The following is a 21,625-nucleotide window of genomic DNA, read 5'->3' on the forward strand; positions in this document are numbered from 1 at the left end:
CGGAGATTGTAGTATAATAAAACAAGACGGTATCACGCGAGTACTACCACCCACCGTACAGAAAAAAGACTAACAAAATAATTTATTTCATTGAAAAGCAAAAAGTACTAAGCCGACGTTGAGCGTCATTAATAACACAGCCGAGAGCTGTCAGCTTGGTTAACGTCAAGTTTTTTTTAATAAATGCTATTTTGATTAGGCCCATGTCATGTCGAAAATTCAACTGTCAAGAACATAATTGGTGGCACGAAAAGGCAAGAGACAGGTGGTAGAGTAATGTAATACAGAGGCAACGGATAACAAATAACATTTGCTCATATAAATTATAGCGTTTGTTTAATTAATTAAGTTCATATTTTTGTTCTCAAATAATTGTTATGGTGTCAAATTTATTTATAGGTATGTATAACTTATGTAAATGAAAATTTTTATAAAGTCTCTCTTTCATTGAGAAGTTTATCAATATTCTTTATCGATTTCTGATCATTGGAGTATTTAATTTATTTATATATTTATAACTTAAGCTTTAATGGATTCTGACAAACAAGATCATAAAGTATTTTAACAAAATTACATCCGAATTGGTGTTAATAGAGACTAGAAGATTTTACAAATCTTGTTTCTATGTCAAGCGCTGCCTAATGAACTTTTTATTTAGAATATAAACACAAAATGATTCAGATTCTGCAAAATTTTTAAATGTATTTTATCGAAAAAAAAAATACTGTACGCAAATGCTAAAATGACAAATAGGTGAAGAGTACGTAAGTTAATTTGCGTTCAGAAAAGATAATTACGTCTACAAAATAAAAAATACTGCTCAATAAAAAATTAAATGAAATAATTTACTAAACAATGTTTAATACAATTCTTGAATATAACATTATCATTAACCAAAGAACTGGGTTAAATTGTTTATATAAATTAATTTGATTGATATTAAATTTATTGTGGTCATTATTTATTGTTATAAATCACTGATAGAATAAAGTCGAATATCAAGATAATAAATGAGACGGCTTTGACATACTTTCAACAAATTGTTGGCAGCGTAAAAGTAATGTGACACGTAACGCCATCTATACATTTAGACGTGAACTAAATGAGCTTTGACGTTTGGCTTTAGACAAATAGCCTATCTTTTTAATTCTACGTCTGACCAAAAGTCATTAGTTTACATTTTAGTTTGTTTAAAGTGATTAATATTAATAAAGCCAAAATCGAGCGAGCCATATTGCGTCGATTCTCGTAAGCGCATACTAAACCATTTTATTACCTTTAGAGTCCCTATTCATAATGTTATCAGTAAAATGGAACAGAATATTTTAGTTTACTTTGGAGCTGCAGACGCTATGCATTCAAATGAAATTAAATTCGGTTAGCGTTGTCCAAATCGGCGCGTTTACTTATGCAAATTGTAAATAAGTTACAATTTGCAAGAAAAATATTACTTTGAACTAAAATATTGTTGTTTAAAACAACATAAAACAACATTATTGTTGTTGAAGGTAATAATAAATTTCGTCAATGACTTTTAAACGTATATACAAATGAATTGAAAAACAGCTACATGCCTTTTTTATGTTATTACATGTACGTAATTAACTAAAATGCAATTCACATAATGATTATTAAATGCTCCGAAAGATGAATGTCATAATAAACTTGTTGTTTTTTGAAACATTTAACAATTCGAAAGACCGCGACATTTTATTAACCCTGGCGGTCTTATGTGTAAATGTCAAAATGAAAATGAAATCCATTACTTTGCGTATTATAAAAAAGTTTACGTAGAGAGTTTGTATGTTAATAAATTAATTTTATTCATGAAAATCAACAGCTTGGAACTGTAAAATAAATATTTATTATAAGTCTATAATAAGACCAATATAAAATGTTCTAGATGAAATTTATAATTTAGTCGCAAAAGACAATTAGTAATTAAATAGAGTTGTGCAACTACAAGATAATCAAAAACAACAATTAGTTTTGAAATGAAAGAAAATAGAATAATAAAACTGAAAATTTACTCTGCTTATCGACTTCAAATACTATTTATAAATTAATTTATATAAGTATGAACATAGGCACTTAGCTAGCGAAACCTATCAATACATCACTGTCTATTAAATAGCCGTCTATTACTTTTTTAGTAGCAGTAGAGCTCCTTGTGAAAGAGTCCGTCCAAGGAATTACTGCCACCTTACCTATTTTTGCCGCCAAGTAGTAAAGTGAGCATTACTGTGTTTCGATTTAGAATGGTCAGGGTGCTGGTGAAATCACAGTCACATGGGACTTGTCAACTTGTGTCTCAGGGAGACAGAGACGTAGAGACAATGTTCCTCAGATTTTTGCGATTTAATGCTCTGCGCTGCACTGCAACTGCTATGGACACGCGTGTCGCCTAACACCAGGCGCACAATTTGTTCGTTCTGTCACTTGGTATCATAAAAAAAAGATATTTAATCGAAGTCTAATAAGACTAAAGAAGAAGTTTAATAGAATGGATACACTATTGTATTGGGACAATTCTGTAAAAATACCTGTATGCCCAAAATAAATAATTAAATCATGAATCAACGTTTAGTCACTAAACGTACCGACGGCTTACCTACTACCAAATGTTATACAAACAAAAACTTAAGCAAACGTAATTGTGCATTTTATCTTCGCAGAATATTCAACAAATATACGAATTCACGGGCATTGGCTAGTGAAGCCAATTCGTAACTATTAAATGATATGTTTTTACACATTCCAACTGATTAATAGCCACATTAAAAGTTTAAAGGGGACGAATAAATCTAGACATATTAATTGAGATAATAATTAATGTCACAGCTTCATCTTGATGTATATTTTTATACAGTATATTTCTTTATTACTTGCTTTTTCTGATTAGGAGACAGGAACTAATGTCTCTTAATAGGTGATGTAATTATTAATTTTAATTGTTTTTCAAGTAGTCTACGCCACACACAGAATAGTAGTATTCTGGTTTTCATGTTAGTGATGGAAAATTAAAATAGACACCATCCACTGGCTATATAAATAATAAAATATATTGAAAAAATATTAAATTATTTACATTCATTTACGTTTCAAATGTCTCTTTTACAGTTTTATTTTATTAAATTATTTTACTACAGATTTTATGTGCATTATGCACTACGTTTATTTATTACATATAGATTTGCATGTCCGTTTGATGTAAGTAATTTATCTATGTCATACTTAAATAATAAAAAATTAATATAGCATGTACAGTAAGACCACGTCAAGCTTGACACTTTGTACTTTGGAGCATAGAGTTGTATTCAAATCTTAAGTGTCAAGTTTCACGTGCTCTTGACCCTATACAATTCTTTTTTTTGCCAATCCATGAACCATGAACTTTTCTCTTCGTTATTCAAAGGTTGGTTGGGAAAAATCCCTTTATGGGATGAGCTCGCATTTGTAGAGTAAAATTTTCAATTGCTGTTAACATTATATGATTTGTTTTATACTCGTATATATATGTATATATACACAAATGTAAGTACTTAACCAGACTTCTTTCAATAAAATCTCTCGATTCAAGTTAAAATATATTTAGTTTATTTTCATAAGTTGATATGTACATATTATCGAAAATACGTATTTTGTAAATGTACAAACAAGAACTAACCTCCGATACGCAGATGACATTACCCTTTTTGCATCATCGGAAGTTGAAATGGCGGAGCTGATGGATCGGTTGGAAACAAATGTCTAGAAATGGGTCTTGCTATAAATAAATCTAAGACTAAGCTCATGGTGATTGACCGTTTCGCGACTATTCAACGTACTAACCTCCTGCATAAATACGAGACCCTGGACCAGCTTCAATACCTGGTCTCTTTGATAACCAATTGTGAACTTGAAATACGAAGACAATTGGGATGGAAAAGACAACAATGACTCAATTGAGCATATCCGAGCATATCAGAAACCGAAGTAAAACACGTCTATTTCGCACTTTTGTCTTCTCCATCTCTATTTAAGGTGCAGAGACATGGACACTGAAAGCTGCCGCCAGACAAAAAATTGATGCCTTTGAATTACGGTGCTGGCGCAGAATGTTAAGGGTAAAGTGGACAGCCCGCCGCACCAATGTCTCTGTACTTGAGGAACTCAAGATAAAGATTGCACAACTTCTGTCTTCATGCAGCATGTGATACGCTATTTTCGTCACGTGGCACGTAGAGATGCTGATAACCTGGAACGTTTGATAGCGACTGCGAAGGTGGAGGGAAAAAGACCTAGGGGCAGGAGTCCCAAAAGGTGGTCGGATTAGATCTCCGAGCAACTGGAGATACCTGTCAGCGCTGTACTACATCATGCGAGTGAGCGTAACCGATGGAGGCAAATGGTTGGCAGGATGAAGTGGAGTCACGATCCTTAGCAGTGAGGAAGCGATTAAGAAGAGACAATCAAGACAACATCATTATACATCTCACTGCAGAGCACGAGTCTACTCAAACGGGGAGGGTTTCACATGCTTTCCAAAGTTTAGTAACCTTGTTATTTCGTGTTTCATGTTCGTGTCAAAAGTAGATAGGTACATGCAGCCATAGAGATTCAAATCGTTCGAGAAGCAACTGTTCTCTCACTGGGCTACTACAGCTTTTATCATCTCAGTAAAGAGTACTAAAAACCTTCCTCTCATCCCCTAGTTTGCCACCCTTAGAGGTGGAATATTTTCTTCAAATTTAAATGAGATCACTACTGAGGTACCACTTCCCACAAAAAAGAATCATCAAAATCGGTTCACAAATGCCGTTTGTCGCGTAACATATATACAAAAAAAACAGTTGAGTTAAGAAGCTTCTCCATTTTTTTTAAAGTCGGTTAAAAATTAAAATAAAGCACTAAAAAAATAATTAACATAACAGATCTTACATTATCAACATCAACACAAATTATATTACGTAATTAGTCACCTAACAACCAACATCCCATAAGCTTCATATTAATAAAATCATATCTCACCTATTCACACTCCCGTAGCGTGTACACAAATCTCTCTAGAGGAGATTAAGTCTGACAGATACGTCTGAAGATTGATGCGATACAACTCCGTAATCCGTGCAGCGAAATAACCAATTATGTTTAGCATAACCATAAGGTGTTCGGAATTAGGACGCTTTGGGCGTCGTTGATTTCCAGGTACAATATGTTGGGACGATTATTGTATTGGCAAATTTAATGTAAGCAAAAAAAACATGTTTTAGCAAAGATTATATAAAAACACTTCCACATTACCTATTTCTGGCCCTAAGCAGTAATGTGTGTATTACAACGTTCCGGATTTAAAGGGTTAGGGTTCTGGTGAATTAACAAGCATATGGGACTTGTCACCTTATGTCTCAGGGTGACGGGCATAACATCAGTGCCTCTTAGATCTTTGTGATTTCAAGCTCTGAGTGACACTGCAACTGTGATGGAGAGGCTTACAATCGCACGACTTGTTCGTCCCGTCATTTGGTATCATAAAAAAAACTTAAAATGTAAAAGTTAATGTATTTTATTTAAAAAAATGTAATTACAAGAAAAAATATAGCAATTATTTATTCCAATAAGTTACGTATGATACAAACAACTTGATTTACCAGAGACATAGCGTTTAAAGGCGAATTATAGTGCAGTTATTTATTCTAAACAAGCCTTATCTCGATTTCTCCACGATAGTTGGTCCGATAGTCGGCCACACGTAGCTTCACACTAAGGTGGGGTAAATTAACATATTATCATTTATGAATTATGTATGCAGGGTATAATAGACCTGGAGAATTAGGGGTTATGTTACCCTTCAAATTGTATTGTTGAATCTTGATGAGTTTGAGATTATTATGCTAATCACGTCTGGATTTTGGTTTATTTATTTACATAAAAAACTTGTACCCTTAAAGACTATTCTTGGTGTCGTCTTTGTGACGTGTTTAAGCACGTTTTTGTTAAACGAATGTAAGGTTTGAATTTGTATGTATATTTTTTTACGGTATAAACTTAAATGAAGTGTAAGGGTGTGACAGGATGTCGGAAACGGCCGGTTGGACGCTGTTATTAGATATTTAGTAAACCAGTTTACTTTATTTAATTTGTAATAAAAGTTACCGGAGCGTAATTTGATAACGCGCATGAGAAAACTGTAGAGTTAGATGGGTTAGTATGTAGATATCGTCTCTCTCCTCACTTATCTACTGTGTTTGATATAAGATCATACTCGACTTTCGAAAGGGAACAGTCTCTACAAATAGTTGTATGTCTACCTTTTTTTATAAAATATGGATGTAACTCGTGAAATGCTGTACTGAAAATATTTAGCCCTGAAAAAAATGTCTATTAGAATAGTAATGCCAGTTAGTCAGACGAGTAACGATATTTTTAATTTCTTTCTTAAATTTATTTTGTGTTGTTGATCAATGGGGTTTAATTATACTTTTTTTAAGCCCGTGACGCATCCTATAGACACACGGAGTCCATAATGACTTTGGTAAAAATAATATTTAAATTTTATTTTAAAAAAAACGGTGGATGAAAACACAGCTTCACATTAGAGACCGTGTAGCTCAGGACGCTATATACTAAAATCATTAGTGACGCCATGTACAGTCAACAGCAGATCAAGCTTATTTAGAGCTCCTTGTGAAAGAGTTCGTCCAGGAAAGTACTGCCACCTTATACCTATTTCTGCCGCCAAGCAGTAATGTTAGCATTACTGCGTTCCGTCTTAGGAGGGTAAGAGTGCTGGTGAAATTACAGGGACTTATGGGACTTGTCAACTTATGTCTCAGAGTGCCCCTCAGATCTTTGCTGTTATGCCTTATGGGCAGGCGTGTAGCTTACCATCAAGCGCACGACTTGTTCGTCCCGTCACTTGATATTATAAAAAAAAGCTATACACTTTTCTTCGAATATCGGCCGCCAGTGCACGGAACAAGATCCGTCAATGTGTTGCTTGATGTGCTGTCGTCTATACATATCTCAAGGACGAGTGACATAAACGGGACGATTTTTCAAATGTTTACAAGTTTGAATAATCTTTCCGTCACAATCTCGACCAATTTGTATTAAATTAACAAACCTAATTATGATGTTTTGCATATAAAGTGCATGCGAGAATAAAACAGAACTGAGTCGAATCATGTACGAAACAGAAACGTAATAGATGTCATGAATCTCGAAATGTTTAAAAAAATGGGTATCATTTATAGTATTTTTGCAACAAAAGAATTGATTCCCTTTAATTTTGCTACCTATAATAAGAGCATTTAAAGATCTTAATTAAACCATAACAATACCATCAAAGTAGATATAAAACAAACCAGAGCCGTTATTCCGTTATTCAATGTTACAACAATTGACAATTAAAATAACAAAGACCTGCTTGCAATATAGTCCAAATGTCAAGCGACAACTCAGTAATTGTTTCGACGACTTCCTTTCAATATTGAAAGACATAGAGATCATTATCGTTGATACAAAAGGTGAACCGAAATGACGACGACATGTGACAGTTCTGATAGGAACAAATTACAAGGTTACTTGTTTATTGAACGTCGGGTTAAGATGTAAGATGTAAGTGGATGAACTAATGGTAATAATAATATGCCAAACTAATAAGCTATTCTCAAACTAAGGGATTAATTCCCTTTGATTTGATTACCAAAGCAACGAAATTTGAATAAAAACTAGCCATATTAACATGTTGGTAAATTTGGTGAGGTGGCGCCATTGTCAGCTACTATTAATATAAAGTATTTTTTTTAAATATATCAACCTGACGCCTAGAACTAGGAAATCTTTGTAGATTTCCTAGTTAGCAGGTAATTGGTGTGTGTAGTACAGACTTAGAGTACCAGAGCAATAAAATTAATTTCAGAATCACTTTCAAAAATTTACAAATTGGTTCTACAATTTAGAAAAGTTTATTTCCCAAATTGGTTATTTTATAAATCAAATACGGGGACTTCTCTTTTAGTGCCCACAGTTGACCACAGGCGTCAAATAAACTTATTAGTTGCAATTTTTTCGAGTAATTTATTTCTTAAATACAAGCTTATAAATTGTACCAACCACTTAAAATGATAGTTTAATAACTACACGCTACTGACACACCCAAAGGTCCTTAACAAATGCTATTACAAAGAAATAAGCCGCATTAATTATACCAAAGTTCCGGATAAATACTCCAATTAATGTCACAAACAATTACTGGTTTACAAAGGAAATATAATGGACATATATGACAAGTATGTATCTGGCATTAAATAAAGGCAAAGGAAATTATACTAAATTACTTTAATTGTCTACGACTTTCGTCAAAGTACTAATAACTATGACAGATGAGGTAGCGCTCGTTAAAGTATTTTATAAAATTGAAATGGCATTGTTTGAAAGTCTGTAATTAGAAGACAAAATTGCTGTGTTTGTTGTTTGTGTTGTAACGTGTGTCAAGGCAATGAAAATAAGGACAATCGACTATAATATTTGGTACAATATATTATATATAAATAAGCACACAAATATAAGCTACAGAGCTAAAAAGCTAAAAAGAAACAACCGAGGAACTTAAATTTAATGCGCCATTTTATAATGAAAACAACAAATATTTTAATTCAACTCGGATATTGGTTTATTGTGTACAACACCACTTGATGGTCTAATTAAAAGAGAAGCAGAAACTTTATTATCCTTAACACAGCCAAACTACCAGCAAATGGATGATATTATAACGTAGCTGAGCCATTCATGGTGATGTAATGGTGCTTACATTGTTATCATCTTGTTCAAGGTGCTATACACATTTTCTAGTGCACGCCTCTGGACTTCTTTGTACCAAGTAAGCGTTGTGCAATGTTGTCAAACAATAGTCGTAAGATAAAATTTAATGCCTTTACGAGCAACAAGTATTGTTTCCGTCTTAACCACATCTATCATCAAACGCAACACCAACCGTAGGTAGTGCAATTTCTTCCATCTGGCAATTCACACGATGCATTACAAAGATTAATGGTGGCATTAGAGCCGGCACAATTTGAACTGTGGCTCCCGGCCGTCGCAGGATACAATATTTTATGTTGACAGACATAACAGCGTTTATACGAGCGCTTATTCTTTGTGTCCCGTATTTTATTCGCTTTATGATGGTCTGGGACAATTTTGTGTAATGCATTCAGTTGATCATTCTCACTAAAATTTGGCTCTTATTGTTGTGTACCCAAGTGTGATGTTAAGTTTTCTTGGTAGTAACTTATTCGTGGTTTTGTTGTAATAGTCGTGGATGCCGGTTGTACGTTTGTTAGTATTTTATTTCGGGGCGTTCTCGCGTCATAAAATAATGGCGTAATGCAGTGTTGTAAATCAATTTCCCTTTTGAACGACGACGTTTATAATGAGCGTCAGTAGTTTTGAATTAGTATATTTTTGTGAAAGAGCCATATGATTATTATTATCATCTTTATAAATGTCTTTGAAAAAAGTTTTATTACCTTTCTTACATATTAATGCTTCTAGGAATTTAATTCTACGAAACTTTGTCATAGCAAAATATTTTTAAGCTCGATTGCGTGTAAAACCACAATTATTTCTAACACTGTTACAGCATTTTAACGAACACGTAAAATATATTTTTTGCAAATGTAAGCGCATTTTAAAAACATTAAAAAAAGTTTATTTCAATCTACCAAATAATACCAGTTGACAAATAAATTAGTCGAGACAATGGACACTTAAAACCCTGTTTTCACTACTCTGAATCATAATGTGGCTTATCCCTCTGCATAAATACGTAATGAGACGCTCCCTCGTTTGGCAGGGAATGACAGTGGTGATATATCTATTTTTTGGTTGGCGTTATTTTACGGCTAACAACAATATTTTCTTGTGTTAAACGCAAACTACCTTCACATAAAGAAGACTGTTTTAACTTAATATTTATTATTACGTTACTACTTGATATGATCTAGGTTCAAATAAAGATACTTATTGTGGAACATTAACGCATATTCAATGCTGGTTATTGACAAAGGTGGAAAATGCGATCGTATATGACTGAACTGTAGTACGGGCTGTTAATAAATCTTCATTGCGTCCCGATGACACGCCACGACACGTCTCCGCTACTGCGCTCCCAAACAAACCCATCTCCATAAAGTCGTATATTGCATCAATAGTTGCATTGAAACTTATATTTCATTTAATGGTATTAAAGTTGATTTTCCCACCAAAGTTACCATCCATAGCTCAGTAACATTTCTCAACGTGTGTAAGTTTCGAGACAACTTTGCAATCACTGTATTATACAGCTTTAAGGTACGCAATACGGTTCCTATCGACTTGAGCAACTCGATCTGACACTTTGTTCTTTTCGTTAGGTCTATAGGGATGTGAAACAAAAACGTCACCAGACTTATACCTTTGCACAAGGTAATTGCAATGTTAGCTTATGGAATCAAGGTTTATATTAGAATATCAAAGAATAGAGAGTATAGCTACAACATTATCCTTCTGTCACAAGCAACGTCAAGACTGTCGATCATTATAATATATGTGCTACGCTGTCAGCTGTCTCAACGCTTGAATGATTCACTTGGTGATAAATTTGAGCTTATGATTACCTTTCAGACATGTCAATGTGTCTGTTTACGTAATTACAAACTCTATATTTGAAGGCTTTCAGACTGTTTTATGATGAAACTCGGAAGCCGGCTCGTTCATTATTTTGACGTGTGCGCCGCGTTGTGAATAGGCATGATTTATTGCCCTAACGGCTCACAATGATAAATCAAAGTCATATAAACTTTTGATATGAAAGTGAATGTACATTCACGTACATATATAACGAAAGGTATATTGATTACTTCCTTATGATTGATCTTAATGGTGTCCTCGGTGTTTGATGTAATCTGTGTTTGTCTTATTCAAATTTCTCTAATAACGTGTCCATTTTAATGAGCATCAAGCTCACTTTTAGTATAAATTATTGTGATTTCTCATGAAAAGTTTTATATTCAAAGATATTCCGCCAACTCTCATGACACTAATTAAGACATTGCGACTAGCAGTTAAACAAAGCATGCGATTTTAATTAATCAACTTTGATTCACTAGCCAACTCTATCGTATTTCATTTCTAACGAAGCTTGACACTGCCTCGATATAATTCGCTACGACATGACAGATCGCACCCCTTACCATCCAACAAATGTTCTGAACATTTTATGAAACTTGACATATTTTGTGGATAGTAATCTATTACTCCTGGGCGCACAGCAGTGGTACAAAATAATACTGATTAACCAAACTCGTTTGTATAAGACGTCATAGCTTCAACAGTAATTTTAGTGTCACTGATCCCGTACTCAAAGATAGAGTGCAATAAATATAACATTTTTATTACCTACTCGCACTAAAAGTCATGTGCTTCTTACATACAATTTGAATGTTTACGACATGTGCAAATTACTTTCGAGTAGTTATTTAGTTAATGCTTTGCGCTAAAGATCTATCTATGTTTACCTTGTATTAGAAGTAATTACTGTAATTAGCTTTTTTAAATTTAGTGTAACTAAATACAAATTAGGTTTAGGTGACTGTATTTAATTTTATATAACATATTCCAGAAGGGTCAAAGTAAATTTAAAATATTTAACAATTACTGATACACTATTTAAAATCTCTTGACATTGTTTTAAGTTTATGTAAATGTGTTCTTACTAGGTTTGTTCATACTTATTGAAACATAGTTGTAAATTGTACACATTACGCCTCACTATCTCAAGACTGACAACTGACAGAGTAGTTTAAACTACTAGTCTACCTTCATTTCATTAACTGCCTCCGTGGCCGAACGGTTACCATGCCGGACTGCCACGCAGAGGTCCCAGGTTCGATTCCCGGGCCGGGAGAAATATTTGTATGGCCTACATTTATTTCTCTCGTGAGTTTGGGTGTAATTTGTGGTTGTCTATGTGTGTGTCCATGGCACCCGCGACACAGGGTTTCCCTAATGCGGGGCTATGTTGAGTGTGAGCGTTATTATTATTATTATCTAAATCCCTAAATCTAGTAACGATTAAGTTGAGAATAGTAGAGATATCTCTACTGTTCTCAACTTAATCGTTACTGGATGTTTAAGGAAAAGCGATTAGTAAGTCTATCCTATTCAGGTCAAAATCATAATATCCATTTTAACATAAGCTACCTTTTACCTAATAATGTGTAAGAGCGTATAACACAGTTCATGGGAAATGGTCTCCCAACTTATCATTTCCTGTCAATATGGAAGGGCTTTTTGATATTAAAGAAACAACAAAGAATCAATTCGATGGTCAAATGATTTCGTTTACTAAAATAACAACGATGAAGTATAAAGTATATAGGCGCTCGTTACTAATGGAATGGAACAGAAGACGCTTGCTTATTGAAACGGGTGCGGATGTCGATCAGATGTGAGCAGTGCGCATACATCAAAGTCAGGCATGCCTTATCTGAGACGGCTGTTGTTGGTTTACACTGTAGTAAGAGATAGAAGTGACGTCAATAATATCGATGCTCGAAGATACTTTAGATACTAATAGCGTTGTAGTTTTAGGAATGTTAGGAATAGGTAGTATAGTATAGTACTTATGATAATTTGAGCCAAAAAAAGAAAACTTTACAGGTTTAAAAAAACAAACATGAAGGAGGAGAGTGAAAGTCTTTGTAAAAATTACCAAGTTCAATCTGATTTAAGGAAAGGTTTTCTTGTAGGCACGTATTAAATTGAACTAGTAATAATTTCTTACTATCAACCACATCTAATGTACCCTCTTTCCAACAAAAAAAAGAATTATCAAAATCGGTTACATAAGAGTTATCGCGTACATACAAAAAAAAGCATACAGTCGAATTGAGAACCTGCTTCTTTTTTTGAAGTCGGTTAAAAAGTACAAACTTATACAAACTTAGACATCGTGTAATTGAAGACGAATATTCGGAGGCACGGTTCGGTGTAAATGGTATACGAGCAGCAAGGGAGGAGATAAGCAATGCGATATGCTGTGATCTAAGCATTGTCTAAACTAGTCTACTGATCACAAATGGTAACTTCGACTTACATCAACGTCAGCCACAAGTCTCTGACTTGACGCAAAAAGGCAGAATAAAAGAATCTTTGGAATAGTAAGTAGTTACTGCTTACTTTGACACAGATATATACTAGTAGAAGATGCGATATACTTAACTCAGCTTTATATTTTATTTTATTATATTTTTATTATATTATTATTATTTTTTTCATTGTAAACATTTTTAAGAAAGATCTAAGTGAGGCTGCGACCTTTTACATCAAGAGGATCGAAAAGACTTGAATTATGATCTTAAGATGAGACAAATAACCTAATACTCAAAAGGTTAAAGCATCGCACAAATCAACGCAACGTAACAAATGTACCGATCACGGGACAAATGACGGCGATATAAAATAGTATCCCAATTATTTGGGACAATTCATTAGAGGGGCCGATCGACGCTTCCCGATTGCCGCGATCCGTCACACAGCTCGCGACAGATGGGGATCCATCCCGTATGGAGTGCCGGGAAGAAATGGCCACAGTAAATCAACCGTCGGCCGACAATCCCGCGCAGTCGCCGTCGATACATCAAGTGTAATGCCTCGGATACCGCAGCCAGATAATCGAATGTGAGCATCGACTCGTTACGCTGGAAATAAGATGAGGTTTGCGACTCCCCGTCGAGCCAAATAGCCTAACTGATTTCCAATTTGATATCATTATCGGTATTATCGACTGCTATTTAGAATCTGATGGAATTAAAAGTATTGAGTATAGCGTTTGATGCCTAGAAAGTACAAGTGGAATTAATTAAGGGTATGTAAGGTTTAAAGTTGTATGAGGCTTGCATTCAGTTGTCGCGGCTAGCGAGCGCTGATAGATCTGTAAAGTTTGCCGCGGACAGGAATATATCGAGTGGTTGCCTCCGTTCGGCTTTATTTATACATAACATCTGTTTGAAGTTGAATCTACCGGCGCGGACGGGGAGCGCATTACCGGAGATTTATTCCGCGTCTTAATTGTGAATCGATGGGTTAATGAAGATAAAACCCGCGGCTGTGTTGTAAATTAGCTCGCGTGTCGACTCGTGGCTCCGATAAAGGCCTTCTTTATTGCTTTGTTTGTTTTCTCTGTCCATACTTCAAAGGAATCGGAGATAAACTTTAATTTTATGCGAATGCATTTATTGCTAAATAAATGTTAAATATATGTTGGTTTCGGGTTTTAACTACGTTGTGTTCAGAGATATTAAAGATGTTGGTTCTAAGAGAAAGCTCCAGAAACCGTGACAGTGAAGAGATAAATGAACGGCGAAGGGAAATTAACGATGCGTCAACGCGTTCGGTAATTAAGTAGGCTAGTTATAAATCAGCTGTAACCTCAGCCGTCTGTAACAATAGCCGCAAAGTAAGATAAATCGATAGGACAGCTCTACTCATACAACTCGATATTGACAAGTGTGGTGTTCCCTTTACGCTTGTTCAGATTCGTAGGCTTCTTCGCTGCTAGATCCACCACAGTTAAAGAAAGCTGCTCAGATTTTTTGGTCTCACTAGTATAATCAAAACTGATTTTGTATACATTTTTCTTAGGCTGTGACGGTTTTCGTAGCAGATTGTGAACATGGGTCAACCCCACACGGTCACACACTCGCATCTAATGGCTGTGATTCGACAAGTACAAATGGCCTCTGTGACAAATGGCCTGCGGAAGACCCTGCGGCCTGCGTGCGGCGTAAGTTCACAACGCAAGCAAGGCAATGTGGTACTTACTGATTTACTTTGAATATTTCATTTAACGCTTTCAGATTTAAATTAATTTTAGAACCTTTGACGTGCTAAATGGGCATAGTGATTTGAAATTTGAAACTAATTCGGGTAGTTGCTAATAATATGTATTCAAACACTAACACAATTAGAATTGGCAGGTTTGAATGATTAGATGACGCTTAGAAGGTTGAATTTAGATTGACTGTGGAAGGATGTTATTGTGAAATAATAAGTGAATGTGGAAAGTGTCGATCGCTCTCACAGTTCACCCTCTGATAGCGATCAAAGGTCGTATCCAGTGTAGATTCGCGAAAACTTATGTATAGTGCTGCATGTGCACTGTTTAAAATAACACAAGTTTCATTGAATTATATCGTATGTTTATAAATTATGGATTATTTAAAAACTAACATTTTCATGTTATTTAAATTTCCCAAGTATGTCTATCTTATCTATTATTATCTGAAATTACTTTCAACGTAATCAGTTTAAAATACATTATTTTTTTGTAAAAGTTGCGGTATTACCAACATAATTACTATATGTGTTAATTTTTTTTTTTTACATCTGAGACAGAGGCATTATGGGTAAATTTTAATAACTTAAAAGAAAATGACATACAAGATGAAATCCAAGCTTTATATTGTATCGGACAAAAGGAAACTCGAAATGTTTTCCAAATGGCGATTTCCCATGTAGTGTCAGGTCCGGTCTCCACGGGGTCCTTCTTATGAGGTGTGGCGATTTATACCCTCTATCCCTTACAATATGAGAGGTTTGATGAACGACGTCCGAATGACGTTCTCGCTTGCGTTATTGGTTTTGTGAAATATGGTTCTCGCTGCTGGATATTTTTTTTAGAATATAATCTGTTTCGGTTTTTCATGTGGAGCCTTGGAAACGTTATATTCGTTTTCCTTGTATTGCTACTGATATTTTTATTTGGTTTTTCTGATTTTTGCTTATGTTTCAAATTATCAGTAACCCCTTTTTTTCATTAGGTTCCATAATTAAACACTTGTTATTTTGATTTCCCTAATAAATTAAAACAAAGTACACTTTTTCTGGATTCGTTGTTTTAATGCTCATTATCTGCTAAATGTTAAAAGTTTTCTCATATCTTGGAAGATTTGACAACAAATCACTGGTACGTACAATATTCTAACAATCTTTTGGAGAAAGATTTTAAGAAACATATTATCTTACCACAAACAATAGGTAAACTATCGGAAGACCATTAAGAGGTCTTCAATAAATTTCGAAGCAGCGCAGACGCTGGCTATCCGTCTTCTAATGAAGAAAAGTGTGCCCCCAGGATGGTTTATCGCCGATCTGTGTAATTAAAACGTTACCCGAAGGAAATGCGCGGTAATAACAATAAATCTACGGCTCTCGTAACTGGTGCCGTGTCGAGGCACCACGTTAGTAATTGCACCATTCGAGAATTGGTGTCATAGAGTTAACAATAAAAGGAGCAAATGTAAAAGAGAATGATTTAAAAAAAATCTATTGTTACCTTTTCTGGCTATCTAGAAAGAAAAAAGTGCAAAGAAACTATAGAGATTATGCAAAGCCCTGAATGAATGTAACGTTTGGCCATTATCCTCTAGTTTTAAGGAGATCTAGTGAAATCGGCTGTTTCCGTTTCAGAGTTAAACCGTATTTACAAATGCACGCTTTGACTATTGTGCTTCGTCCTTTAAGTAGTAACATTATGCCATGTGGTGGCTGTGGCATGTTCGTGAATATTTGATGGTGGCTAATGAATCAAAGGTCCCCTTTGGTTTGGCTAAATGAATCCTCGACCGGACCGACCCTTTGCCGGCAGAAATTTGAATTACAGCCGATTACAAGATATGAGGAGTTTAATACGAACTGTAGTTAATAATTCAAACAGTTGTATATCATTTTTAATGGAGTTTCCTTCTTGATATCATTGACTTTTTAGCGGATAGCGTAATACCTAACAAACATTTGAAGTCATGACTTTAATCGAGATTTAGTAGGCGCTTGAGTAACTTAATTGTGATTGTTCAATTAAAAACATATTTTACGGTTGTGATAAATAAAACAAAACATATTTTACAATTGTTATAAATAAATAAAACACTATTTATATCAAAATAGGTAAATTCATACAGGATGCAACATGTATACAGTTTTTAGATACAAAAGCATACATTAAATTAATATTGGATGTACTATTTTCTCAAGTGTCAAATTGCTATATATATATGAAAATATAGCAATGCCCAACAATTTTACAAATGAATTCTGTATTACAGAACATTTCCGACAATACTGCCTTTATGATTTTCAATTTATATTGAAACCGCAGTCGTTCAAAACAAAACCATACTAATTCGTGTCTCATAAGGGTTATACAACTTGTGTATGAGTTTGTATGGCTGTTGTATGAGTATGGCGTAATTTGCATCACAAAAAGCGTTGTGAGACTTTAATTTGTCTTCATTGTTAAACAGAAACCGATAATTGACAGTCGTGTGCTTAACAAAAACGGTCAATGTTGAAAATTTTCGTTTTAGAAGTGTATTACGAAAAATAGACACTTAACATTTGTTTATAATAATTTTAATGACAGTGCGCCATAGCTAGAGATATGTAACTGTTAAAATTGATTTATTCAATTTTCTTTATGTTACATAATCTCAATACAGAATACTAAAAAACCGACCTCAAAAGTTCGTGGAATTACATCAATTTGCCACGTTTTATTGAAATTGATAACCGGAAAGTGCGCCAAACCGGATTCAAACCCTAGCTTACCACCTATTAGAGACAAAATATTTTCTTCAAATAATGTGCCAGTATGTCTCTAGACGAAATCTATTATAAGTAGCTCTGCTGCTACTAAAAATTTCTCTACTTGCTTTTTGTGACTATTAAATACAGTTATTTATTTAATAGATATTATAAATGCAGCTGTTTGTTAATTCAATATCGCAGTTGACGATTTAGATAAATGGTTCAAGTTTGAAGTTTATAAAACTAACAATTTTGATAGCTTGCTTTGGCGTTGGGTGTTTAAAATGTAAGCAGGCCGATTAGAAACTTTAGCCATCTCTTCATTAGGTACAAATATTTTATTACTTGATTAGAAAACTGTACTGTTCGCTCTGATTCAATTAATATTTCACAAATGAAATCCGGAATATATTAGACAAGATTATTTTTAAGTTCACCGAAACTTCTAATCTTGGTTTCTAAACTTCGTTATTAAATCTAATAACAATTACATTAATAACAATTACAGGCACATGGGACTTGTCAACTTATGTCTCAGGGTGACGGATGCAGTGGCAGTACTTGTCAGATCTTTGCGATTTAAAGCTCTGAGTGGCAATGCAATTGTTATGGACTGGTTCCGTCACTTGTTATTATAAAAAAAAACCTTTTGTTCTACGTCCTTTGGATAACTACACTAAATATCAATTTAATAATTGATGCAAGGACTCGATCTGTAGTTCAATTGGTAGAGCGACAGCCTTGATATGGCACAAACGCTGGTTCGAATCCTGTCTGTGCATGTTTCTTTGTGTTGATAAACTAGTGGTGTAATTTCACAAAAAAATAGTCATGTCATGATAGTAAAACATCTTAATATTTGATGAATATTCAATACTAACCCTTACCTTACATATTTCTGCCGCCAAGCAGTAGTGTGAGCAATATTCCGTTCCGGTTTTGAAGAGTAATAGTGCTGGTGAATTTACAAGCACTTGGGACTTGCCAACTTATCCGTCATTTGTATCATAGAAAAAATAAAGAACTATAATTGATGCAACTTTCTATAGCAAAGAGTAGGTAAACCTAATTCGTGACAATTTTTAAATTCTTTTGTACTTCAGCAACAATGCCATATAACGAAGTTTCAGGCTAATACAAAAGGACGCTATACATTATTTATATCTATCAAAAATCTACATTACTCAAGTGCGTAGTAAATAATGTTTTAAAATATAAATCAGGAAGAAAAATACAAACCTCGTATTTCACCCCTGGTCGAGACAGCTCGTCGACGCCTCTATTAATTGCCTCTATAATTTATCCGCGGACGGCGAACGTATTTCAAACGGTTGATAAATTAGGGGGTGGAAGGTGAAGGGGGTTAAAAAATGCAATTTTGAATTTAGGACTTTACAACGAGTGTGAGTAGTCTAAATGAAATTTTGTCATAATAATATAATTTTTTTCACACTTCAACTCAATTTTTACGTCCTTCCTAAGTTGCTTGAAATTAATTGCTCATATTCCATTTGTACATTAAATGTTCGTTTTTACTTCTGTAAAAAAATGTTTCTACATTACTTATAAAATAAAATATACTTTATTGCACACAAAATAAAATAGTGACAATACAAAGACACGATGAAAGGTAGTGAGCAATACAGCGATCTGTTTCAGGCAACATTACAAATTATTACGAGTTACAGGTGAAGGGCAGTTAATGGCGCACAAAGCTGCTAAACGTTGTGTAAATTGAACTAAATATATACTTAAACAAACTTCATAAAAACATACTGTAGTGATATAAAGAGGTGGGCACAGACCACAACACAAGTCAGGTATGAATATGCAGTTTATTATGATTACAATTTGTATGTACAGGCAGCATTACAAAATTAATATGCTCCACGGCGATACAACTACGACTGTCCCACAAGTAGAAGCAGTGATGCAGTTACGAAACTGTCAAAAGTCGTGCGCCTGATGGTAAGCTACACGCCTGTCCATAACAGTTGTAGTGCCCCTCAAAGCCTTAAATTGCAAAGACCTGAAGAATACTGCCACTGCACCGGTAATTTCACCATCAAGCACCATTTTCACCAAAGCATCCATGTCCGGTGAGCACCTGCACCAATCTAAAGGACAGTGTCCCGTGTCGCCGGTTAATCCAGCTGACTAGGTGGGGCCTCCACGGTCACTGAGCCAGCGATTGGGGATTCCAAGTCCTCCGTCCATCTTCGGAATAACGCGGCGCGGCCCGCTGCCCTGATCCGCCTTGTTTCTTCAGCATCAGGGCTTTCCCCTCTGCTTCGCATGGTTATACAGTACGGTGTACTTCCGCGAGCACTTCCGCCTGAAGTTCACCACGGTTAATCCACGGGGAGCACCCGCGAGAAGTGTGGCGACCGTCCACGATACCGTGCGGTACCCCCGGATCGCTCTCACCGGTATAACCATCTGCGGCCTTCGCAGGAAAGGCTTGAGTTGAGCGGTGAGAGCTTCTACACAGATGGGTGAGCCGTAGAGGGCCATACTCCGGATTATTCCGGAGGACAGGCGCCTACGGATTGAGCCCGGTCCGCCGACATTTGGCAGGAGCCGTCTGAGGGCAGTTGCGGTACTCATCAGCTTTGGGGCAAGTTGGGAGAAATGCGTCTTGAACGTCCACCTCTCATCCAGTACAAGGCCCAGGTATTTCATTTGAACCTTGACTGGGACCGTCTCCCCGAACAGGGTGATCTTGACCCCTCAAGGGGGACCTCTGCGCGGGCCGTGAAATAGGAGGGCCTTCGTTTTGTGTATGGAGACCCTCAGGCCTAGCAGGTGGATCCTCTCCACCACCAACAACGCCACGACGGTGCTCTACCGCGCGGCGTCTTCATATGTCCTACCCCGGCCAGTGACGAGGGTGTCATCTGCATAGCAGATCAGCCTCGTCCCGGGAAAGAGGAGGCCGCGTAGGAGCCAGTCAAAACCAACGTTCCACAACATAGGGCCCAGCACGGACCCTTGTGGAACGCCGCACCCGACACGTCGCTGGTGAAGCCGCCTGTCTTTTCCTTCCCAGATAACCACCCTGTCCTGAAGATGCGCCTCCAACAGCTTCCTGAGATAAACAGGCACTCTATGGTACCGGAGCGTCTCTGTCAGTGTCTCGAAGGGGATACTGTTGAACGCATTTCTGACATCCAAGGAGAAAGCCAATACCACCTCCCCGCTCTCCACCGCTGCTGTCATAAGGCTCTTCAGGGCATGCAGGTCGTCGATTGTATATACTCCCCGCCCTGAAGCCGTAGTGAGCCTCCGACAGATCCGGTCCCACTTCCTCTAGGTGCCGGACGAGACTGTTTACGAGAACTCTCTCGAAGAGCTTAGCCGCCTCGTCCAGAACAATGGGTCTGTATGTAGAGGGCGAGTCGGTTGGACAGCCTCCCTTCTGCAGCAGGCACAACTGGCTCTGCTTCCACTGTTTCGGAAACTGTCCACTGCGTAGGCGCGTGTCGAACAGTCCCCGAACCTTTCATCCAGGCATTCCGCAGTCAGGTGCAATACCCGACCCGGGATGCCGTCCGGCCCCGGTGCAGTTTTTTTGCCCCGTAGCCGGAACAGAGCCACCTCCATTTTTCCTTCAGTTACAGGGGGGACCGGCGGGAGAGATTCTTCCGGTGAGGATGGTGGCGCCATCACCGGGGATAGATGACCTGGATGGTCTGGGAACAATTCTCTTACTACCCTTTCGAGGAGATCAGGAGCCACGGTTTCCGTGACGGGGGCGCTTTGGGCACAAAGTTTTCTCCACGCCGCATGATATGGGCGACCCCACAGATCTCGTTCTAACCCGGCCAAGATTTCTTCCCTAGCACGGGTTTTGGCCTGATTTATTGCCAACTGCAAGGACTTCTTCTTCAGCCTGTAGATCTCCCACAGCTGGCTCTCTACGTCCGGGGCGTAACCGAAGCGACGTCGGCATCCGACGTAAGCTCGTCGGGCAGTATTACAGACCGCCCGGAGTTCAGCAATCTCTGCCGTCCAC

General features: G+C 36.5%; 1 protein-coding gene across 1 annotated transcript; it reads right to left on the reverse strand.

Annotated features, from left to right (window-relative positions):
* Positions 1 to 19,881: 19,881 nt before the first annotated feature.
* LOC113231909 lies at positions 19,882 to 20,292 on the reverse strand. Its single transcript, XM_026466451.1, has one exon. It carries the CDS (start codon positions 20,290 to 20,292, stop codon positions 19,882 to 19,884), a length of 411 nt encoding a protein of 136 aa, XP_026322236.1.
* Positions 20,293 to 21,625: the final 1,333 nt, after the last annotated feature.

Source organism: Hyposmocoma kahamanoa, unplaced genomic scaffold (assembly GCF_003589595.1).
Source record: "Hyposmocoma kahamanoa isolate Upper Pololo Valley unplaced genomic scaffold, ASM358959v1 66, whole genome shotgun sequence".
NCBI classification, from domain to species: domain Eukaryota; kingdom Metazoa; phylum Arthropoda; class Insecta; order Lepidoptera; family Cosmopterigidae; genus Hyposmocoma; species Hyposmocoma kahamanoa.